At 40.4% G+C, this 19,173-nt stretch overlaps 1 protein-coding gene across 1 annotated transcript in view; it reads right to left on the reverse strand.

Annotated features, from left to right (window-relative positions):
• Positions 1 to 2,405: 2,405 nt before the first annotated feature.
• Positions 2,406 to 19,173, reverse strand: part of pnkd.S (PNKD, MBL domain containing S homeolog) — a 44,064-nt gene continuing 27,296 nt past the window's right edge. The window contains exons 5-9 of the mRNA XM_018238764.2: positions 10,848 to 10,940; positions 8,614 to 8,777; positions 6,549 to 6,635; positions 4,685 to 4,800; positions 2,406 to 3,990 (exon numbers count right to left, since the gene is read on the reverse strand). Of these exons, the coding sequence (XP_018094253.1) occupies positions 3,817 to 3,990; positions 4,685 to 4,800; positions 6,549 to 6,635; positions 8,614 to 8,777; positions 10,848 to 10,940 (634 nt within the window). The 3' untranslated portion in view covers positions 2,406 to 3,816. The remainder of the gene's footprint in view (positions 3,991 to 4,684; positions 4,801 to 6,548; positions 6,636 to 8,613; positions 8,778 to 10,847; positions 10,941 to 19,173) is intronic.

Below are 19,173 nucleotides of genomic sequence, written 5' to 3' on the forward strand. Positions count from 1 at the left end.
AAGGCAAACAACCTTTTTCAGGACTGCAGCCCAAAACTGCTCTGCATACTAAGGTGAGGTCTTATAAATAGGCACAATTGTGTGTTCAGCATCTGTTATCCACAATAAATCCCGAAATGTTTCTTACTTAGTCTCATGTTGTTTGTGTCAGTCACATAATCCTGATTTATCAGTTCCTTACCTTTAGAAACTACACTTTAATTGTATTGCCCCTTAGATCCTCTCTATTTTGTCTGACAGATTTAGGTTAGTATATACAAACAAATGACTCTGTAATGGACTTTAATTTTTCCCTTACAGATTTAATAGAACTTTGAACTGCTGACTTCATATCTTGTTAGAATGTTGGTTGTGGATACCAGGAAAATTCCAATCCTGCTTTTCTTCTTTGGAAGAGAGAAGTTTCTCTGTAATGATGGCTATATGCTGTGGAATAATTATTTTTTAAAAATTGTGCGGGTTATCTATTCACTTTCTGCAAAGAAATGTAGGTCATTTCTCATAATACAGTAATAGTGTTTTTAGCCACTTGAAGGAGCTCCAGGACAGGAGATGTTGCCTGGGTGAGCTTAATGCAAAAAAACAGACCACGCACACAATGCCGATTCCCTTGTGATCAGTCTCTTGTGGTATTTAATGTAATTCAGTTCTGCCAACATCCTGTGTTCTCCTCTTACTGGGATAGGACAGTTTAGCAGAATTCTACCAGAGATTTAGAAATCCAAACATTGTACATATCAGCAGATTTGGCCCATTCCTTTTTTTTCTTTTTACAGTATATAGGTGGCTAAATCTTTTTTTAGTGACTACATAATTGAGAGTGCCGATCCCTCTATCATTGTGCACGGAGTAGCACTTATAATTGGAAAGATAAGGGTGTTCGAGGGACCTTTCTAACTTTTGTTAAATCTTTTTTTTAGCCATTTTAGTTAAAGGAGTTGTTCACCTTCAAACACCTAGTTGATTTCAGATAGTTCCCCAGAAATAGTTTTTTTCCAATTACTTCCATTATCTATGTGTGACAGTTTTTCTAATATTGAAGTGTAAAGTGTAATTTTCACCTTCTAAAGCAGCTCTGGGATGGGGGACTCCGACCCTGTAGTTGATACATTTGTTATCTTTGTCCCTGCTGAGCAGAATTCCTGAGTTTCATTAAAGACAGCTGTTAAAATTGATATAATATTTGCTTAACACTCCAAAGATACTGCTGAGAAATGTATCAATTAAATGTTGCAAAATTGTAGCAGTTTAGAATCTGCATCTAAATTACTGAGCTGCCAGACTCAAACACCAGAGACACAAACATTCAACTTTAAACTAATATTATGAAAATACGGTAACAAAAGTCTTTATTTCTGGGGAACAATCTGAAGACAACTGAATTGAAAAAGGTGAACAATCCCTTTAAAGAAAGCAGCACAACAGAGCTGAAGATGTCCTTACTTAAACGAAGCTCCGTGCCAGTATAAGGGTCAGGCAACAAGAGCAGATTCGGGGAGATTAGTTGCCCCAGCGAAAAATCTCCTCTTCTTCGGGGCGACAATATCCCTAAACTGCCTTCCCCCAGCCCTCCGCCGGTTAAAATGAAAATCGCCTGGGGAAAGGCACATGCGGCGCTTCGTTTTACGAAGTCGTCCGAAGTTGTCTCAGGAGGAAACTTCGGAAGACTTGGGAAAATGAGGCACAGCGTGTGCCTTCTCCCAGGCGATTTTTCATTTTAGCCGGCGGCGGGCAGGGAGAAGGCAGTTCGGGGAGATTGGCATCCCAAAGAAGAGATTTGTTGACGGGGCGACAATTCTCCCCAAATCTGCTTGTGTCTGCTCGTGTGGTCAGACCCTAAGGGTCAGACTACTCCCTTGCAATTTCATTTTTCCCATTTTACACTGCTAATGTAATGATTTTGACTACTGGTCTTTTAAGCTGTCTGGACAATTTGTAGAAAAGCACATTTGTGAGAAAAGAAAAGTCTTATGACTTCTCTGGGCAGTTATAAGCAGAGCATCATCAGTCAACTTTTCTTTGCTCACAAGACTAACATACATTTTCTGCTGACTTTGTCCAGTTGGCTAAAAGGAACAGCAGATGGAGCTGTTGTTTCAAATTGATTATATTAGCTGTGTATAAATGAATGATGGGGGCTTGCACCAAAAAAGTCCAAGAACCACTGCTTTAGGTTATTGCTTAAAATGAGCACTCTTTCAAGTGCCAAACCAACCCTTCCTTCTTGTCCATAGGATGAAGAGCAGCCTGAAAATAGGAAGTATAGAGAATCAGAGCTTGGAAGTTGGGATATGGTTGCACAGTACATGGCTTCCAAGTGTGGCAAATGAAAATGTGCCCAGGTTAACCTTTTCACTCACAATACTGTATTTACCCCAACAAAGATGAGACAGCAGCTCTGCACAGACAGAAACTAGTGTTTTATTACTTATCTGTAGCCACTTCTAATACTCTCAATCATACAAAAATAAGGAAATTTAAGTGATAACATTGCTTTCCATAAATGCAAACTCCTCATGGTACATGGCATTCTATATGCCACTGGTGATACTGAGTGACACACTGAGGTGTTTACCCCCTGATTTAATTATGACTACAGGTTACAGCTTGTTGTTCTGACAACATACAGACAAACATGTTTATACCCATGTCAAAACAAAGAAAACAAAATGTTTTAATAAAACCATATATAAAAAAAAATCAATTATATTACAAAATCTACAGAAAACTAATTAAATTTTTTTTTTTTGTGGTTCAACCAATGTATTACATCAACTCAAACAACTGAGGTATGGAACTTGGATCATCTCTCTCTCTCTCTCCCTCTATATATCTGCGTATTTGCAATTACACATACTGGAGGGCAGGAAGACATTGTTTTGCATCCCCACGTTCACATTTATAGGAATCCTCAGAATCGGCACAAAAAACATAAATACAATATAAATCACAGTAATTAATAGAAAGAAATCCTATTACTCATTAACCATTATTATTTTCAGGGGTTGCAGGTTGTATCACGGGCAACATATTTTGTATATCAGCCTGGCAACAGTCAGAGGGAGCTGCCAATCTATCTCCCAGAAACCTGCTCTCCAGAAAATTGGTCAGTGTGAACCCTTGTTCTTTACTGTGTATTCAATCTTTCAGTGTATACAGCAGAACAAAGCTTGTAATGTTTTACACTTTGTGAAATAGAAAGATCCAATTGAGCCCATGGCCATTCTGCCGGTGTGAACTTTTTATATTTTGTGCAACAGAACAGTCTAATTGTGCCCATAGTTGTTCTGCCAGCTTGGGCTGTTTTATATTTAGTGGCTGATCCCAAAGTAGTGCTTTATTTCCCCCATTGCCCCTATTTCATAAACGTTATTTTGTAATATACTTGTTCTGTTTGTTTAATCCAGCATGATATACAATCCAAGAATATATAGCATAAGATGGCACCAGGGGGGCAGAGGGTGGTATCAGAACAACATCACCCTGTTTAACCAATAGCGGACTATTTAGTCTGGATTTCTAAAGGCTACATGTGCAAAACACTTTCCATTTACCCAAAATAAACAGTAAATGAGATACAGATTTGTATCTGAATCTCCCTGTGGGGAAGGTCCCAAACAAGTCGTTGAAAGCAGCGTTGCCATTGAGTATCACTAAACGGCATGAGGGAATATGCGTTGAGGTTCCTCTTTGTCTGAACCCAAAAGTGGAAGAGAAGCTGCATGGATCTAATGTAATTGGTTCACTATTATTATTATTAATTTGTTGATACTTCTGTCCAGCTTTCAGACACACGCAGTTAGTGAGCCTGTAGGTCTATCTCTCTTTGAAAAGGTCCTTTCTCTTGCGAACCTCTTCCAGAACCCGGGCACGGAAGTGATTCCAGTCCTCGTTGGCCCCTCGTTGGAGGTCTAGAGCTTGATGCAGGTCTCTGCAGTGGGTGCGCAGGAAAGGATTATATTCCTTTTCTTCTCCAATGGTGGATGGGCACTGCAAAGAGAACAGACAGGGTTATAAAATGAAAAAGTAACAGGTAAACCATAAAACATTGCTGGGAAGTTTTTGGTGAAAGTTCCAGCATTCCTAATAATACCACAGGACACTAGGAATTTGGTAAACAAAAAATCATACATTTATCTAAACTACATACTATAGCAAAAGAAATAGGTACCTTAATGCTCCATGGTCCCTCCATGGTCTTTTTGGATGCATTTATGATTTTTTTTTTTTTGTGCACTAAATAAACATTTTCATGTGTAATACAGCCAACTATTACACAGGATATTGGGGGTTGTAGATCAACAAAGCGCCATAAGCTGCATATGTGCATTATAACACAGGAGAAAGAGCAGGATGGAGGTAGGATACTATTGTGCTTGAGGTTAAAATAAAAAATGCAAAGTACAGATGTGTCTTCCAAAGGCAAACTAAACCTAAAAGGCTAAGACAGACAGATGACAACTTTCTATATGGTGCTGGCATTAATGCTGACAAGATACAATGTACAGGCTGCTTGGGGTGCAATACTTTTAGTTCTGATTTAAGCACATTTGACCTATAAGTGTGTGCATGTATATGGTTTTCCTTTCGCAGTGTAACCTTTGGCTGAGGATGCCGCCATTATCTGTACGTGAGTTGTACCATGTTACGCTGAGCCACAACCCAGTTGCCCCCATGTTCTCACCGTGCTCTTCTTCTCAAGCCTGCGGTGCAGAACCCACTGACACTTCTTGTCCCGGACGGCGTTCTCAGGCTCAACCACAGCTGCAAATGTCAGGTTGTCTGCTGCATACTCATGGCCTGGGAAAGAGAAAAGGCATCAGTGCAACTGAAAAAATACTGTACGCAGCCTGTATATATTTATAACAAACAGCCGCTAATTCATAGAGAAGCATTAACACATTCTGACCTGCAGTTGGCTCTGGACCATTAAAGAGAACTATATTGAAAATCAAATTGTCCAGGTTGGTGTAATATAAGAATGGTCAAGTACTCTGACTGGCTACAAGTCAAATTAGCATGGAAAATGTTCTAACTCTAGCTGCATTCATATTCTTATGTTCTCATTAGCTAAACAATCTTTGGAACCTGCAACTGGCTACCGGTTGGATTTAACAGGGTCATTAAGATTAAGATTCAATTAATAATAACCCTTTTAATACCTGACACTTATTGAATGCACATTCTGCATGGGTAATTAGCAATTAATTTAGATGCATGCTGCAGACTGAACTGATTTATATGCAGCCATGCAGCATGCATCTGAATTGCTAACTAGCCATGCACATTTTGGATTCAATGTGGCTGGTATAAGGGCTCTTACACACGGCCGTTCCAACCTGCGCTCCCCTGCGTTCCGTTTTTTGGCGTTCAGCCGCAGGGGAGTGCAGGAATAGACGCAAGTAATGATTTGAAATGGGGCTGTACTCACGAAGGCGCGTGTAGGCGCCGAACGCAGGTTCAGACGCAACATGCTGCATTTTTCCTGCGTTCGGCGCCTACACGCGCCTTCGTGAGTACAGCCCCATTTCAAATCATTACTTGCGTCTATTCCTGCTCTCCCCTGCGGCTGAACGCCAAAAAACGGAACGCAGGGGAGCGCAGGTTGGAACGGCCGTGTGTAAGAGCCCTAAAGGGGTGAGGTCGCAATCCTACTTCAATAAACTAGTATGATGCATTGCAGGCAGCAATATTCTAGGACAATTTGCAGCTGCCTTTCATTTTTTATTCACTTTTTTTTAATTGTTTGGCCTTGTTTGTTCAGTAGCTGCTCCTGGAAATTCACCAGCTGTCTGATTGCTAGGGTCCAACTTCCCCTAGCAACCATGCAGTGGGTTTAAGGGGTAACTGGAAGAAAGGTAAGTGATATAAAGAAAACATAACAATAACATTGTAGCGTCACACAGCAATAGCTGGCTGTTGGGGTCAGTGACCCCCAATTTGAGAGCTGGAAGGAGTCATAAAATGGAGGAAAATAATTACAAAACAAACTACAAAAAAAACAAGGGCTAAATGTTAACTTAAAGCTGTTCTACCCCTATGATATAACAGAAACAAATATGGCAGTAGGTAGGTTCAGCTCAAAGCTGCATTGAAGGTTGTCTGATATTGATTCTCTATATGTGTGGTGTAAGCAATGCATGCCCCCGTATCTTCTGCATGGGGGGGGGAAGTCATTATTAATATTTATCAGCTGCTTCCTAATGAGTGACTGTTCCATTCATCTTCTCCCCCAAAGCTGCCCGGGAGCTCTCCTATCCCAATGATTCACTTAATGATCAGCAACTGCCAAGCTGAGATACATCTTAATGAGCAATAACCGAGGCAGCACGTTCCCATCTAATGATTTATGCAGAAATCGTTGGATAAGAAAAGAAAATCTATTTGGAGAGCTGAAATCATTAACAGAAAGAACAGATTAAATAAGACAAGCAGTTGGCTGATAGGGATGCAATCCTGCCATCTGTCACTAGATGTCACTCAGGCACAATTTCTTATTATTCCTGTGGGAGAAGGCACTTTGCAAAGAGATGATGGTTCTTACACACCAGGCCAAAGGAGAGTGCTGTCATTCAGAGAAGCAGCAGTGTCCAGTGAAGTGAGCATGGTCTCTGCCGATCCCTCAAACATCCTCCCTGCAAAGAGAAGAAAGGAGATGCCTTAGCAACAACTGGTCATAATGGACAAGACAGGCCTCCTGGGGCGAGAGAGAGAATATTCCGCAAATGACCAGTGAATTGGCACCAGTGCTGCCATGGTAACCCACATAAATGTCACGATTGTATGAGATGCATGGGAGGGGGAGCTGAATTAGGAATTCATGAGGCATAGAATGGGAGCGACACGAGCGCTGCCATAGTGCATAGCAACTGTCACTGCATGCTGGGAAATATATGAGGGTAAAAGGGAATGAAATCTAATAGTTCCACCTGTAATTCACTTAAACTGCAATGGTGGTGCTGGTCCCTTAGCAACAGCAATCAATTAGAAACAGATCCGCACACACGAGATTATGCCCGCTTTATTGTGCCACCAGAAATATCAAGCTGAGGGTAATAGGGAGCACAACCACATAACTGCACATAAATCTTACACTATCCGACAACAGCTTTTAATATGTTACATATTTTATTATAGGTTGATATCTCTAAACACAAGGGTTCTGATTCTTCATTTTACATCTTCAGGAGAAGTAACATGGCAACTCACACATCCCAGGGCAGTCTCACCTTTAAATTAATTACAGATGGACCTATTCTAGGCAACTTTTTAGTTGGTCAACAATATTTATTTTGACCCTCAGAAACCCAAAAACTAAACAACAGTGAGAATTTACATTTATGGTTATTATTATTATTTTTAGATCCTCTCAAACTGTTGCCTGGTTGCTCGGGTAATTAAACTCTGGAAACTCAGGAAACTATTAAAGTTTAAGAGTTGCAGATCAAATGTAAAAAAAATGATGTAAAAAAACACAAAATAGAAAAAATGCTAAGACCAGCTACAAATGGTTATTTCCATCAAACCTAATTTTAAGGCAAACTTCACCATTAATAAATGAAAGAGGCAAATAAAACAGCTCTCTGTACAGAATAACCAATATGCAGGTGTTTTACTTAAGACAAACCTAACGTGAAAAGAAACATAACAATTAAACAAAGCAGGCACCTTTACCCCAGAGGATTTTTCCCATAAAAGAACACAGAGACACATCATTTAGTTGTCTTATATCTTAAAGGTAAGGCCATACTGGGTGTTTTTTTGGTCGCCTGGCGACTAATCGCCTCGTCTTTGCGGTGACCAATCTCCCCAAACGCCTTCCTTCACTCTGCACCAGCTAAAACTTCGTAGGCAACTTCGGAAAACGAACTGCAGCGTGTGATTAGCGCTGGCATTTTTTAATTTTAGCGGGCGCAAAGTGAGGGAAGGCATTTGGGGAGATTGTTTGCCGCAAAGACACTGGGCCAAAACGCCCAGTGTGGCCTTACCCTAAAAGGGGACAAAAGCTCAAAAAAGAACTATGCTAGAATTGCTATACATTAGATTTTGGGCTTCTGTACCAACCCAAGGCCATCACAATGCCCTAAGCAGGCCTGTAGCATCAGTTTCTATGACAAATAAAACTCATTTTGAGCTTTATGATTTCTAACAACCCCCAAGTGTAGCTTTTGAAAAGCCAGTCAGATGTCACTGAGCATGTGCAATGGCACTCAATAGACAGCATAACAAAACCCAAGATGGAGAGCTGCTGTGGATAACTTTGAAGGCCTGGATCATTACTGTTATATTGTGCTAAACCTCTGGGCTGGTACAGTGAGAGTTCAGTATATAAAATAAAACATTTCTAGCCATATTATATATTCTTTTTTAGGCTTTAGTTCACCTTTAATTAATGTTATAACAGATTTGAACTGCTCTAGGTACAGTATAAGGCATAAGGTATATTAAGGCAAATGGCAAACAGGAGTGAATTCAGGTGATTTAATGCCACCTGCTGAGCTACTTGGGAGTGACCTGTTGCTTTTAAATTACACAATACAAACAATACAATTGGCACAAGACTCTCTATGGAGATTATACACATATACAGTCACCCTCCAGTACGGCACTTACCACAGCCTGCGAGGAACAGCAAATCCCCAGAAAAGAGACAGTCTGGTCCATCTCCGGATTTCCCATCCAGCACATAGATCATGTGTCCCACCGTGTGACCTGGGGTGAAGTACGCCTGGAGCTGAATTCTTCCGACCGACAATTGCTCCCGGTCAGACAGGGCACTGTGAACAAGAGCCAGGTTCAGCTAATGTAAATCCAGGGCTGACATATAACATAGTGCTATATGATAAGCACAGGGCATATACGATGATCAGCAGAGCTTGCAATCTGAGAAAAAGCTGCCGGGGGTTGAGAAGGAACAGATACCCATAGCCCCACAGAGCTGGGTAGGGCATTGATGCAATGGAGTATGGGTAATATTCTAGGGATTAGTAGCCTGGACAAGGTTTATTTAGCAAAGAACAAATAGAAGCAAATTCTCATGGGTGACCTTTACTTTAAGAAAACTATTTGTTTTTCATTGGTGCAAGAGGAACAATCAGTCAGAGTGCTGCTGCCTCCATTATGTCATATTTTACTTTTAAATTGGAAGCCATGTGATGTGTTTGCCTGAAGAATTCTGGATATGATGAGCAAATCTATAGAGCTAAACAAAGCCCCTCTCCCCCATTTGCCTCGCATTATCAGTAACTTAAGGTACAGTCTGTGAGCTCCTTCCAATGGCCCTCCCCCCAACAGACAATCTGGTACGCAGGCCTCTGTTGCTTGAGGCTTTTCATTCCTGTGGAGATGTATATTGGTGTTTATTTCTGCTACAATAGTGTTATGGAGCTCTTACAACTGTTTTTCCCATCATACTACAATGTACAGCCTTAAGAACCCCATACACGGGCCGATAAAACTGCAGCTTATTGGCCCGTGCGGATTGTGGCCGCATCTTTTCGTTGATGCGGTCCTGCGATCCGACCGCCGTATGGCCTCCACTCTGATCCGATTGTTGGGCCCTAGGGCCCATCATCGGATCATCCCAATATTACCCACCTCAATGTGGGCATATCGGGGAGAGATCCGCTGGTTTGGCAACATCGCCAAACGAACAGATCTCCCTGTGTATGGCCACCTTAAAGGGATCCTGTCACCGGAAAACATGTTTTTTTCAAAATGCATTAGTTAATAGTGCTACTCCAGCAGAATTCTGCACTGAAATCCATTTCTCAAAAGAGCAAACAGATTTTCTTATATTCAATTTTGAAATCTGACATGGGGCTAGACATTTTGTCAATTTCTGAGCTGCCCCTGGTCATGTGACTTGTGCCTGCACTTTAGGAGAGAAATGCTTTGTAGCAGGCTGCATTCCTTCTCAACTGTAACTGAATGTGTCTCAGTGAGACATGGTTTTTTACTATTGAGTGTTGTTCTTAGATCTACCAGGCAGCTGTTATCTTGTGTTAGGGAGCTGCTATCTGGTAACCTTCCCATTATTCTGTTGTTTGGCTGCTGGGGGGGGGGAGGGAGGGGTTGATATCACTCCAACTTGCAGCACAGCAGTAAAGAGTGATTGAAGTTTATCAGAGCACAAGTCACATGACTTGGGGCAGCTGGGATATTGACAATATGTCTAGCCCCATGTCAGATTTCAAAATTAAATATAAAAAAATCTGTTTGCTCTTTTGAGAAATGGATTTCAGTGCAGAATTCTGCTGGAGCAGCACTATTAAATGATTCATTTAAAAAAAATAAAAAGTTTTTTCCCATGACAGTATCCCTTTAAGGGCCAAACTCGACGGGAGATTTTTTTAGGATGGTGTTGAATTAACAGATCGCATCCTACAAGATGTAGTCACGTGGGTCAAAATATAGTGGGACTTATACAAAAATCTGATGCGGTGCTGTGTTTTCATCCAACGAGAAATCTGATGGTGCCTAACCAATTTTTTTTCCCATTGAAACAGATTGACTGTTGGATGTAGATGCATGAACAAACAACACCACCCTACTTTATTTGATCTTTCGTAGGATCCCACAAATCGCGTACTGTTGCGTGGCACTGCTTAGTGTTGCAAGGCTAGATCAGGTAAAATCAGTTAAATCAAAATCTCCTGTGCGGTTTTACCTTTAGATGTGGGAGATGACAATACTCTTGCCCCAATGTCTTCTTCACTCCCAAAATCCTATCCTCCTCTTTCTGCTTCGCTCTCCTTTCCTTCAATTTTCTTAACTCAGCAACAACAGTTACAGGGCTGTCAACCCAACCGGACTTTTTTGTACAATAATCTCTACACTTTACTCACTGTGTCAGTTCCGGGATGTCATCATAAGAACTTCCATACACCCGACAAGACTTGTACAGCCTCTTTAGTGCCTTATTGCCTCCACTGTGATCCCTGCCAAATAAGAAAACAAACACATTTTTTGTGATTATGTCCCCTCTATAGCATTCCCTTACATCAAGTCTATAGTGATGTTTTAGCATGGCAGCTCCTGCTTAAATAGATACACAGAAAAATAATACCCTTCAAATCATAGAGCAGCTCCCACGCATATGTATAAATACAACTACACATAGAAGTAATGCCTGGGCACACAATACACCATCCCATCATACACTGTATGCTTGATTGACTGTAGAAAGGAAACTAAATAGAAGGAAAATCCTACTGATAAAAAAACCTGTATTTTTTTGCTGTTAAACACCATAGCTCCAACTATCAGGCCGTTCTTTCAGTGCATTGTCCCCATGTTTGCTTGCCTTAAAGGGGTGGTTCACCTTTAAGTTAACTTTTAGTATGTTATAGAATGGCCAATTCTGAGCAACTTTTCAGTTGGACTTCGTTATTTATTTTGTATAGTTTTTGAATTATTTTCCGCAATCGTCTGACTCTTTCCAATTTTTAAATCTAAAAGCAAATGCTGTGTAAGGCTACACATTTATTGTTATTACTCCTGTTTATATTTAGACCCTCCCCTATTCATATTCCAGTCTCTCATTCAAATCAATGCATGGTTGCTGGGGGAATTTGAACCCTAGCAACCAGACAGCTGAAATTGAAACTGGACAGCTGCTGAATAAAAAGCTAAATAACACAAAAACCACAAATAATAAAAAATAAAAAACAATTGCAAATTATCTCAGAATATCACTCTCTACATCACACCAAAAGTCAGCTCAAAGGTGAACAACCCCTTTAAGAATATACTAGCAGTACCTTTGCAAGCTTGCAGAACATCTAGACTTTCTGGTTATACAGATCAAGTTTATAATAATAATAATAATAATAAATATTGATCTGCGTAACACAAACTATATTCTGTGCCGACAATAAAATGAATTTAACAACACACTGTAACTGACCTAGTTTATTCTCTCTTGTTCACACATATTGACTTGACCACATGCTGCAACTGAATCATTTATTGCAATTTGCCACCCCAAAATCACCAGATCTGATCTGCTCCCTGAAGCAGAAACAGCATCAAAACAGATCAAAAGTTCACTGCTATGTACATAGGATGTTATAATGTAATAATGTCTACAACATTTGCTCCATGTATGGTAACCCATAGCAACCAATCCAATATTTTCCTTCAGACAGCAGACAGCTAAATGGTTGGTATGAGTAATTCGAACTGGAGTAAATGTTATTGCTATTACAATACTCCCTTGTTCATTTCAGTTCACTGTTAGTGGTTCCTTTTGTTGTGACTGTACATGAAAAAAATCAAAGCATGACATGAATTTAAATACTGACTACGTAGGTACACAAAGACATCACACTAAACGTACCCTTTCCCATGTCATATCTGTATATATCTAGAAGTGAAAATATTGCCTGAAGAGCTTATCTGTTAGTTACATAAATGTGGGTCATACAATATGGCTGAAACGTAAATGGGGATGTAAACCCAATAATACGATTTTCCCTAATGAAAGAAATTGTAATTTTGAGTAACTTTTCAATATACATTCATTACAAGTTTCAGATGGCTTTACAATTACAGGTATAGGATCGCTCATCCGGAAACCCGATATCCAGAAAGCTCAGAATTATTGAATGGCTGTATCCCATAGACTCCATTTTATCCAAATAATCGAAATATTTAAAAATTATTTACTTTTTCTCTGTTATAATAAAACAGTAGCTTGTACTTGATCCCAACTAAGATATAATGAATCATTTTTAGAAGCAAAACCAGCCTATTGGGTTTATTTAATGTTTAAATGAATTTCTAGTAGACTTAAGGCATGAAGACCCAAATTACGGAAAGATCCATTATCTGGAAAACCCCAGGTCCCGAGCACCCTGGATAACAGGTCCCATACCTGTATTTGTAAATAGAATTGCTACTGAAAGTAGGATCTGTCTGACCCCTTTTGATCTCTGCCTTGCTGGTCCGACTATAAAAGGAACAGTTCAGCGTAAAAATAATAACTGTGCAAAATTAAAAATGTTTCGATTATAGTTAGTTAGCCAAAAATGCAATCTATAAAGACTGGAGTGACTGGATGTCTAACATAACAGAACACAACTTCCTGTTGTTCAGCTCTCTAACTCTGAGTTAGTCAGCGACTTGGAGGAAGGCCACATGGGACATAACTGTTCAATGAGTTTGCAGTTGATCCTTAGCATGCAGCTCAGATTCAAAAGCAAACAGCTATGACCCATATGCCCCTCTAAAGTCAGATTGGTTACCATGCAGTAACCAATCAGTGGAAACCAAGAGAGCTGCAAAGCAGGAAGTAGTGTTCTGGCTATTATGTTACACATCCAGTCACTCCAGCCTTTATACATTACATTTTTGGCTAACTAACTATATTAGAAACTATGCGTCCACTGGCTTAGTTAGTGATAGTTAGTTTCTATTTTATTTTACATATTACTTCATTGTAAGTTATACATTCTGTATAATATGTCATTGTATTAATCTTATTCTGCATACTATTTGTTATCATATTGATTTTTATAAAAATATTTTTATGGTTTATTGTGAAAACCAAATAAAATATTTCAAACAGGAAGAAAATAAAAGAAAAAAAAACATTTTGCAAAGCCTATCCATTTACCCAGTTTTTATTTTAATACTGAACAATTCCTTTAAAACCAGTGTGTGCTGCCATGTTTTAAAAGACAGAACCAGCAGTGCTAAAAGGAACAGACAGATAGCAAAATACCAATTACATTTACTGTATAAACAACTGGAGGAAGCAGTTAAAGGGGATCTATCGTGAAAATCAAATTCTCCTAATGGATAGTTGAGGTGGAAATAATAAAATCTTCAAATATATTTCTTTAGCAGAAATGCTTACTTTTTTTGTAAAATGACATATTATTACATGCAATGAGGGTGCTTTCTCTGAGAGACAGTTCAAGCTACTGCTGAATGGGAGTGGCTTCTCACTAGCTATGATGTCACTTAGCAACTAGCAAAGTCCCACCCTCCTCCATGCTGAATAGCATCCTCACACCAACTGTTACTCAGGAAGCTCCTTGTGAGAAAAGTAAGGCTGTCAGGTCTGCACATTCTCTCAGTCAAGTACACCAAGTACCACCACAAAAAGGAGGGAGTATTTTATTGTATTCTATTGGTGTAAAGTATTCTCTATCTGGGAAATGTGATGGGAAGATCTGGCTGCTCTGATTCTGAAGTGCTTATTATTTTATTCCTTCTTGTTTGTAAATTTCCCCAAATGTCCCATGTTTCGATGCTGCAGCCTTTTGGATTGCATAGCTTCCATTAACCTAAGGCCAACCAAAAAAAAGGAAAAGAGCCATCTTTGAATGGGGGGCAAGAAAGATTTTAATTCATCCTTGTACCTTCCTAGAACTTCAGCTTCAATAACAGCTAAATATGGTGGGTTAACAGTTAGACTATTATCTTTTCAGCTACTATTATCTTTTCAGCTACTATAGGCACCATCTCTCCCTACTATACCTGCTATCCCACAGTCACACTCCCTTCCCAGAGACTATTATCCACTGTTACTATAGACACATCTCTCCCTACTATACCTGCTATCCCACAGTCACACTCCCCTTCCCAGAGACTATTATCCACTGTTACTATAGACACCATCTCTCCCTACTATACCTGCTATCTCACAGTCACACTCCCTTCCCAGAGACTATTATCCACTGTTACTATAGACACCATCTCTCCCTACTATACCTGCTATCCCACAGTCACACTCCCTTCCCAGAGACTATTATCCACTGTTACTATAGGCACCATCTCTCCCTACTATACCTGCTATCCCACAGTTACAGTCCCTTCCCAGAGACTATTATCTACTGTTACTAAAGGCACCATCTCTCCCTACTATACCTGCTATCCCACAGTCACACTCCCTTCCCAGAGACTATTATCCCACTGTTACTATAGGCACCATATCTCCCTACTATACCTGCTATCCCACAGTCACACTCCCTTCCCAGAGACTATTATCCCACTGTTACTAAAGGCACCATCTCTCCCTACTATACCTGCTTTCCTACAGTCACACTCCCTTCCCAGAGACTATTATCCCACTGTTACTATAGGCACCATCTCTCCCTACTATACCCCCTCACTGAGGATGTTATCTCCACTTCTTATCTAGATGATGCTGAATATCTGTGAAGTCCCCTACTCAAGGCTCTAGGCTACACAGCCTGCATAACTGAGGTGCTGATTTTATTCCCCGTAGTCTCTTGTTACCTACCGCTGTTGTTATTGGGGGGAGTCTAGGAGAGTATTTATTTTAGGTCTTCACTTTAATAGCCATCATTTTAGTCCATCTCAAGAATCAAACTCTGCATGTAGCCTTAGATCCCTTTATATACCAAATTAAACCACAAACTACTGAATACATTTTATAATTCAACTTTGAAGGGTGCCCTGCTAATACTCTCTGTATACCCCGCTGATCATTTCAATATGCCCCTCTTATCCTGACCAAATGCGCCCCTGATCGCAATGGAATGCCCCACTCATGGCCTCTGAGTGCCCAGGGAAACCCTTTTCTAATTTGTTGCCTATATGAAACTACCCAATAAAAAACTAAAAGAGACTTGTGCCTTTCACTGCTGTCTTCTAAAAAGCGCTTACTTATATAGCTGTAAGCATTGGCACAGGTCTCTTTTAGTTGGCTATTGGGTAAAATATTTACATATAAAATACAATGGAGAAAAAGCACAATTTATATATATTACCTTGCACAATTTTTTAAAAAGAGAGGCTTTTTGCCTGCAAGGAGAATGTGTTACGTTGGCCTAATGTCCCAAAAAAAATGCAGGTGAAAGACCTGTGCCGAGCCTAGCAACCAATAAAAAGAAACCTACTCCTGTCAATCAAAACACGACCGTGACCTTGAGCTCAGTGGACTAATGATGCAGAGAGAATGCAGTGTCAGCTATAAATCTATAGCTACTAAACTAAACATAACTTTTAATCAATCATATTTACAAAGTTGACTGTTTTTATATGATCTACATTGTATTAAAATTTTATTTTTGTGATGGTTCCCCTTTAATTGCTACAAGACAAAGGAATGGAGTTACAACTCTGATAGAGAAGTACTGCATGTGCCAGTAATAAAGCTAGTAATTAGTTGCAATATGGTCACTAATGGACCAAGTAGTGGAAGCCTATGATAACTGTAAATGATAAGGATATTAGAAGACAATGAGGGGTTGTTCTGTGACCATATAAAGGCACAAGGCTGCAGGCTGAGTTATACAGGGAACTCTGAGTATCACTCATGTATTATAAGGGATAATGTACCCCCTACTGTAAATGATAAGGATATTAGAAGTCACTGAGGGGTTGTTCTGTGACCATATAAAGGCACAAGGCTGCAGGCTGAGTTATACAGGGAACTCTGAGTATCACTCGTGTATTATAAGGGATAATGTACCCCCTACTGTAAATGATAAGGATATTAGAAGTCACTGGGGGGTTGTTCTGTGACCATATAAAGGCACAAGGCTGCAGGCTGAGTTATACAGGGAACTCTGAGTATCACTCGTGTATTATAAGGGATAATGTACCCCCTACTGTAAATGATAAGGATATTAGAAGTCTCTGAGGGTTTGTTCTGTGACCATATAAAGGCACAAGGCTGCAGGCTGAGTTATACAGGGAACTCCGAGTATCACTCATGTATTATAAGGGATAATGTACCCCCTACTGTAAATGATAAGGATATTAGAAGTCACTGAGGGGTTGTTCTGTGACCATATAAAGGCACAAGGTTGCAGGCTGAGTTATACAGGGAACTCTGAGTATCACTCGTGTATTATAAGGGATAATGTACCCCCTACTGTAAATGATAAGGATATTAGAAGTCACTGAGGGGTTGTTCTGTGACCATATAAAGGCACAAGGCTGCAGGCTGAGTTATACAGGGAACTCTGAGTATCACTCGTGTATTATAAGGGATAATGTACCCCCTACTGTAAATGATAAGGATATTAGAAGTCTCTGAGGGGTTGTTCTGTGACCATATAAAGGCACAAGGCTGCAGGCTGAGTTATACAGGGAACTCCGAGTATCACTCATGTATTATAAGGGATAATGTACCCCCTACTGTAAATGATAAGGATATTAGAAGTCACTGAGGGGTTGTTCTGTGACCATATAAAGGCACAAGGCTGCAGGCTGAGTTATACAGGGAACTCTGAGTATCACTCATGTATTATAAGGGATAATGTACCCCCTACTGTAAATGATAAGGATATTAGAAGTCACTGAGGGGCTGTTCTGTGACCATATAAAGGCACAAGGCTGCAGGCTGAGTTATACAGGGAACTCTGAGTATCACTCGTGTATTATAAGGGATAATGTACCCCCTACTGTAAATAATAAGGATATTAGATTATATATTACTGTATAATGGGGGTTATTTGTTCTGTTAGAGCCAGAGAACTGACAATTTATTGCAGGTTGGGAGTAAAATCCTAATACAGCAATGCAGTGGTTCATTCATTTATCTTGTCCTCCAGGGACATTTGGGGTGCAGGATGAGGTGTTTCTAAGTATCCCATGTGTACTGGGGAGTGTTGGGGTGATGGCGACAGTAAAGCATCTGCAGAAAGACGCTCAGATTTGGGAAACACATTTTATTCTCCAAACAGATGTGTTGCCTTTATTTTTATACCAAGAATGATTTTTGTTCTACAGACTTTTGTGTGTGCGTTAGGGAGATGGTGCTGCTGCTGTACACTATGTACACTGTGTCTGCCTAGACCATTGGATAATAAATAGCTGCCAGTGCATTCTGGGTTATGGCTGGGCACTTGTTATCATGGTGCCTCCAACTGGTTATTATGGGATGTTACCCCTAGCTATAGTGGTGACATTTGGCTTTGTGCCCAACGGAAGCCTTTAACTATTAGGGGTATCTGGGAGTTGTAGTTCATTTGCATATCTCTAGCATTTTATAAAGGACAAGTTCACCCCCCACGTGTGAGTCTGAGGAAGTGTGGGGGGTACAAGGAACTGCTAGTGGCACAGGCAGTAGGGGAACCAGACACAATCATGGTGGTAAATGTGAGCAGTGCTCAGGACTGATACCCACTGGGAATGAATGTGTCCCACTGCTCAGATCCAGATCTTTCTGACCCACAGACACAACTATCTGGGGTGGGGTAAATGTTAGTTATCAGTATCAAGGAGTATTTTTGCTGCCAGCTTACACATCGGTAGTTCAGTGACTTCAAAGGCTCCTTCGTTCTGTTCCCTTATAGATTCCTGAAGAAACTCCTTCTCTCCCCCTGAGCCAGTCCCCCCTGCAGCCAGCACCCCCCTCTGAAAGCAGCACCCGTAGTTTGATAAGTTGAAAAGCTCCGTGTTTCACAGTAACCTGCTCTCCTTCTGCAGCTCCCCCTCCCCTTTCACTAAGTTTGTGGAAATAAAGGTGGACTGGTAACTTTCCTCACAACTTTTCTTCCCTGCCGCATATAAGTCTGTATGTGAGTCCTGAGACACGTGAGTGTGCTGTTCCAGTTTGATTTTGTTGCTTATCTAAAACTCGTCACGTGTCTCAGGACTCACATACAGACTTATATGCTGCAGGGAAGAAAAGTTGTGAGGAAAGTTACCAGTCCACCTTTATTTCCACATACTTAGTGAAAGGGGAGGGGGAGCTGCAGAAGGAGAGCAGGTTACTGTGAAACACGGAGCTTTTCAACTTATCAAACTACGGGTGCTGCTTTCAGAGGGGGGTGCTGGCTGCAGGGGGGACTGGCTCAGGGGGAGAGAAGGAGTTTCTTCAGGAATCTATAAGGGAACAGAACGAAGGAGCCTTTGAAGTCACTGAACTACCGATGTGTCTTTACACAGCACTGACTGACTGACAGCACGAACAGCCAATGAGAGAGAGGACAGAGCAGTTATGCAGAGAAACACGACCCGACCTCAGAGCTAGCCAGAGGCAGGTAGGAGAGAAGCAGCTAGAAATAGATTCACTATAATGACTGGAATATTTTAAAAACTATACATTTTTTTTAATACATTATATTTAGACATTTTAATTACTTGATGCAACAATTCTTTTTACAAATTTTTAATTTCGCGATAGATCCCCTTTAAATAACCACGCTAATATATACCAGCCTTTGCTATTTCTAATGGGACATTTTA

Source organism: Xenopus laevis, chromosome 9_10S, assembly GCF_017654675.1.
Source record: "Xenopus laevis strain J_2021 chromosome 9_10S, Xenopus_laevis_v10.1, whole genome shotgun sequence".
NCBI classification, from domain to species: domain Eukaryota; kingdom Metazoa; phylum Chordata; class Amphibia; order Anura; family Pipidae; genus Xenopus; species Xenopus laevis.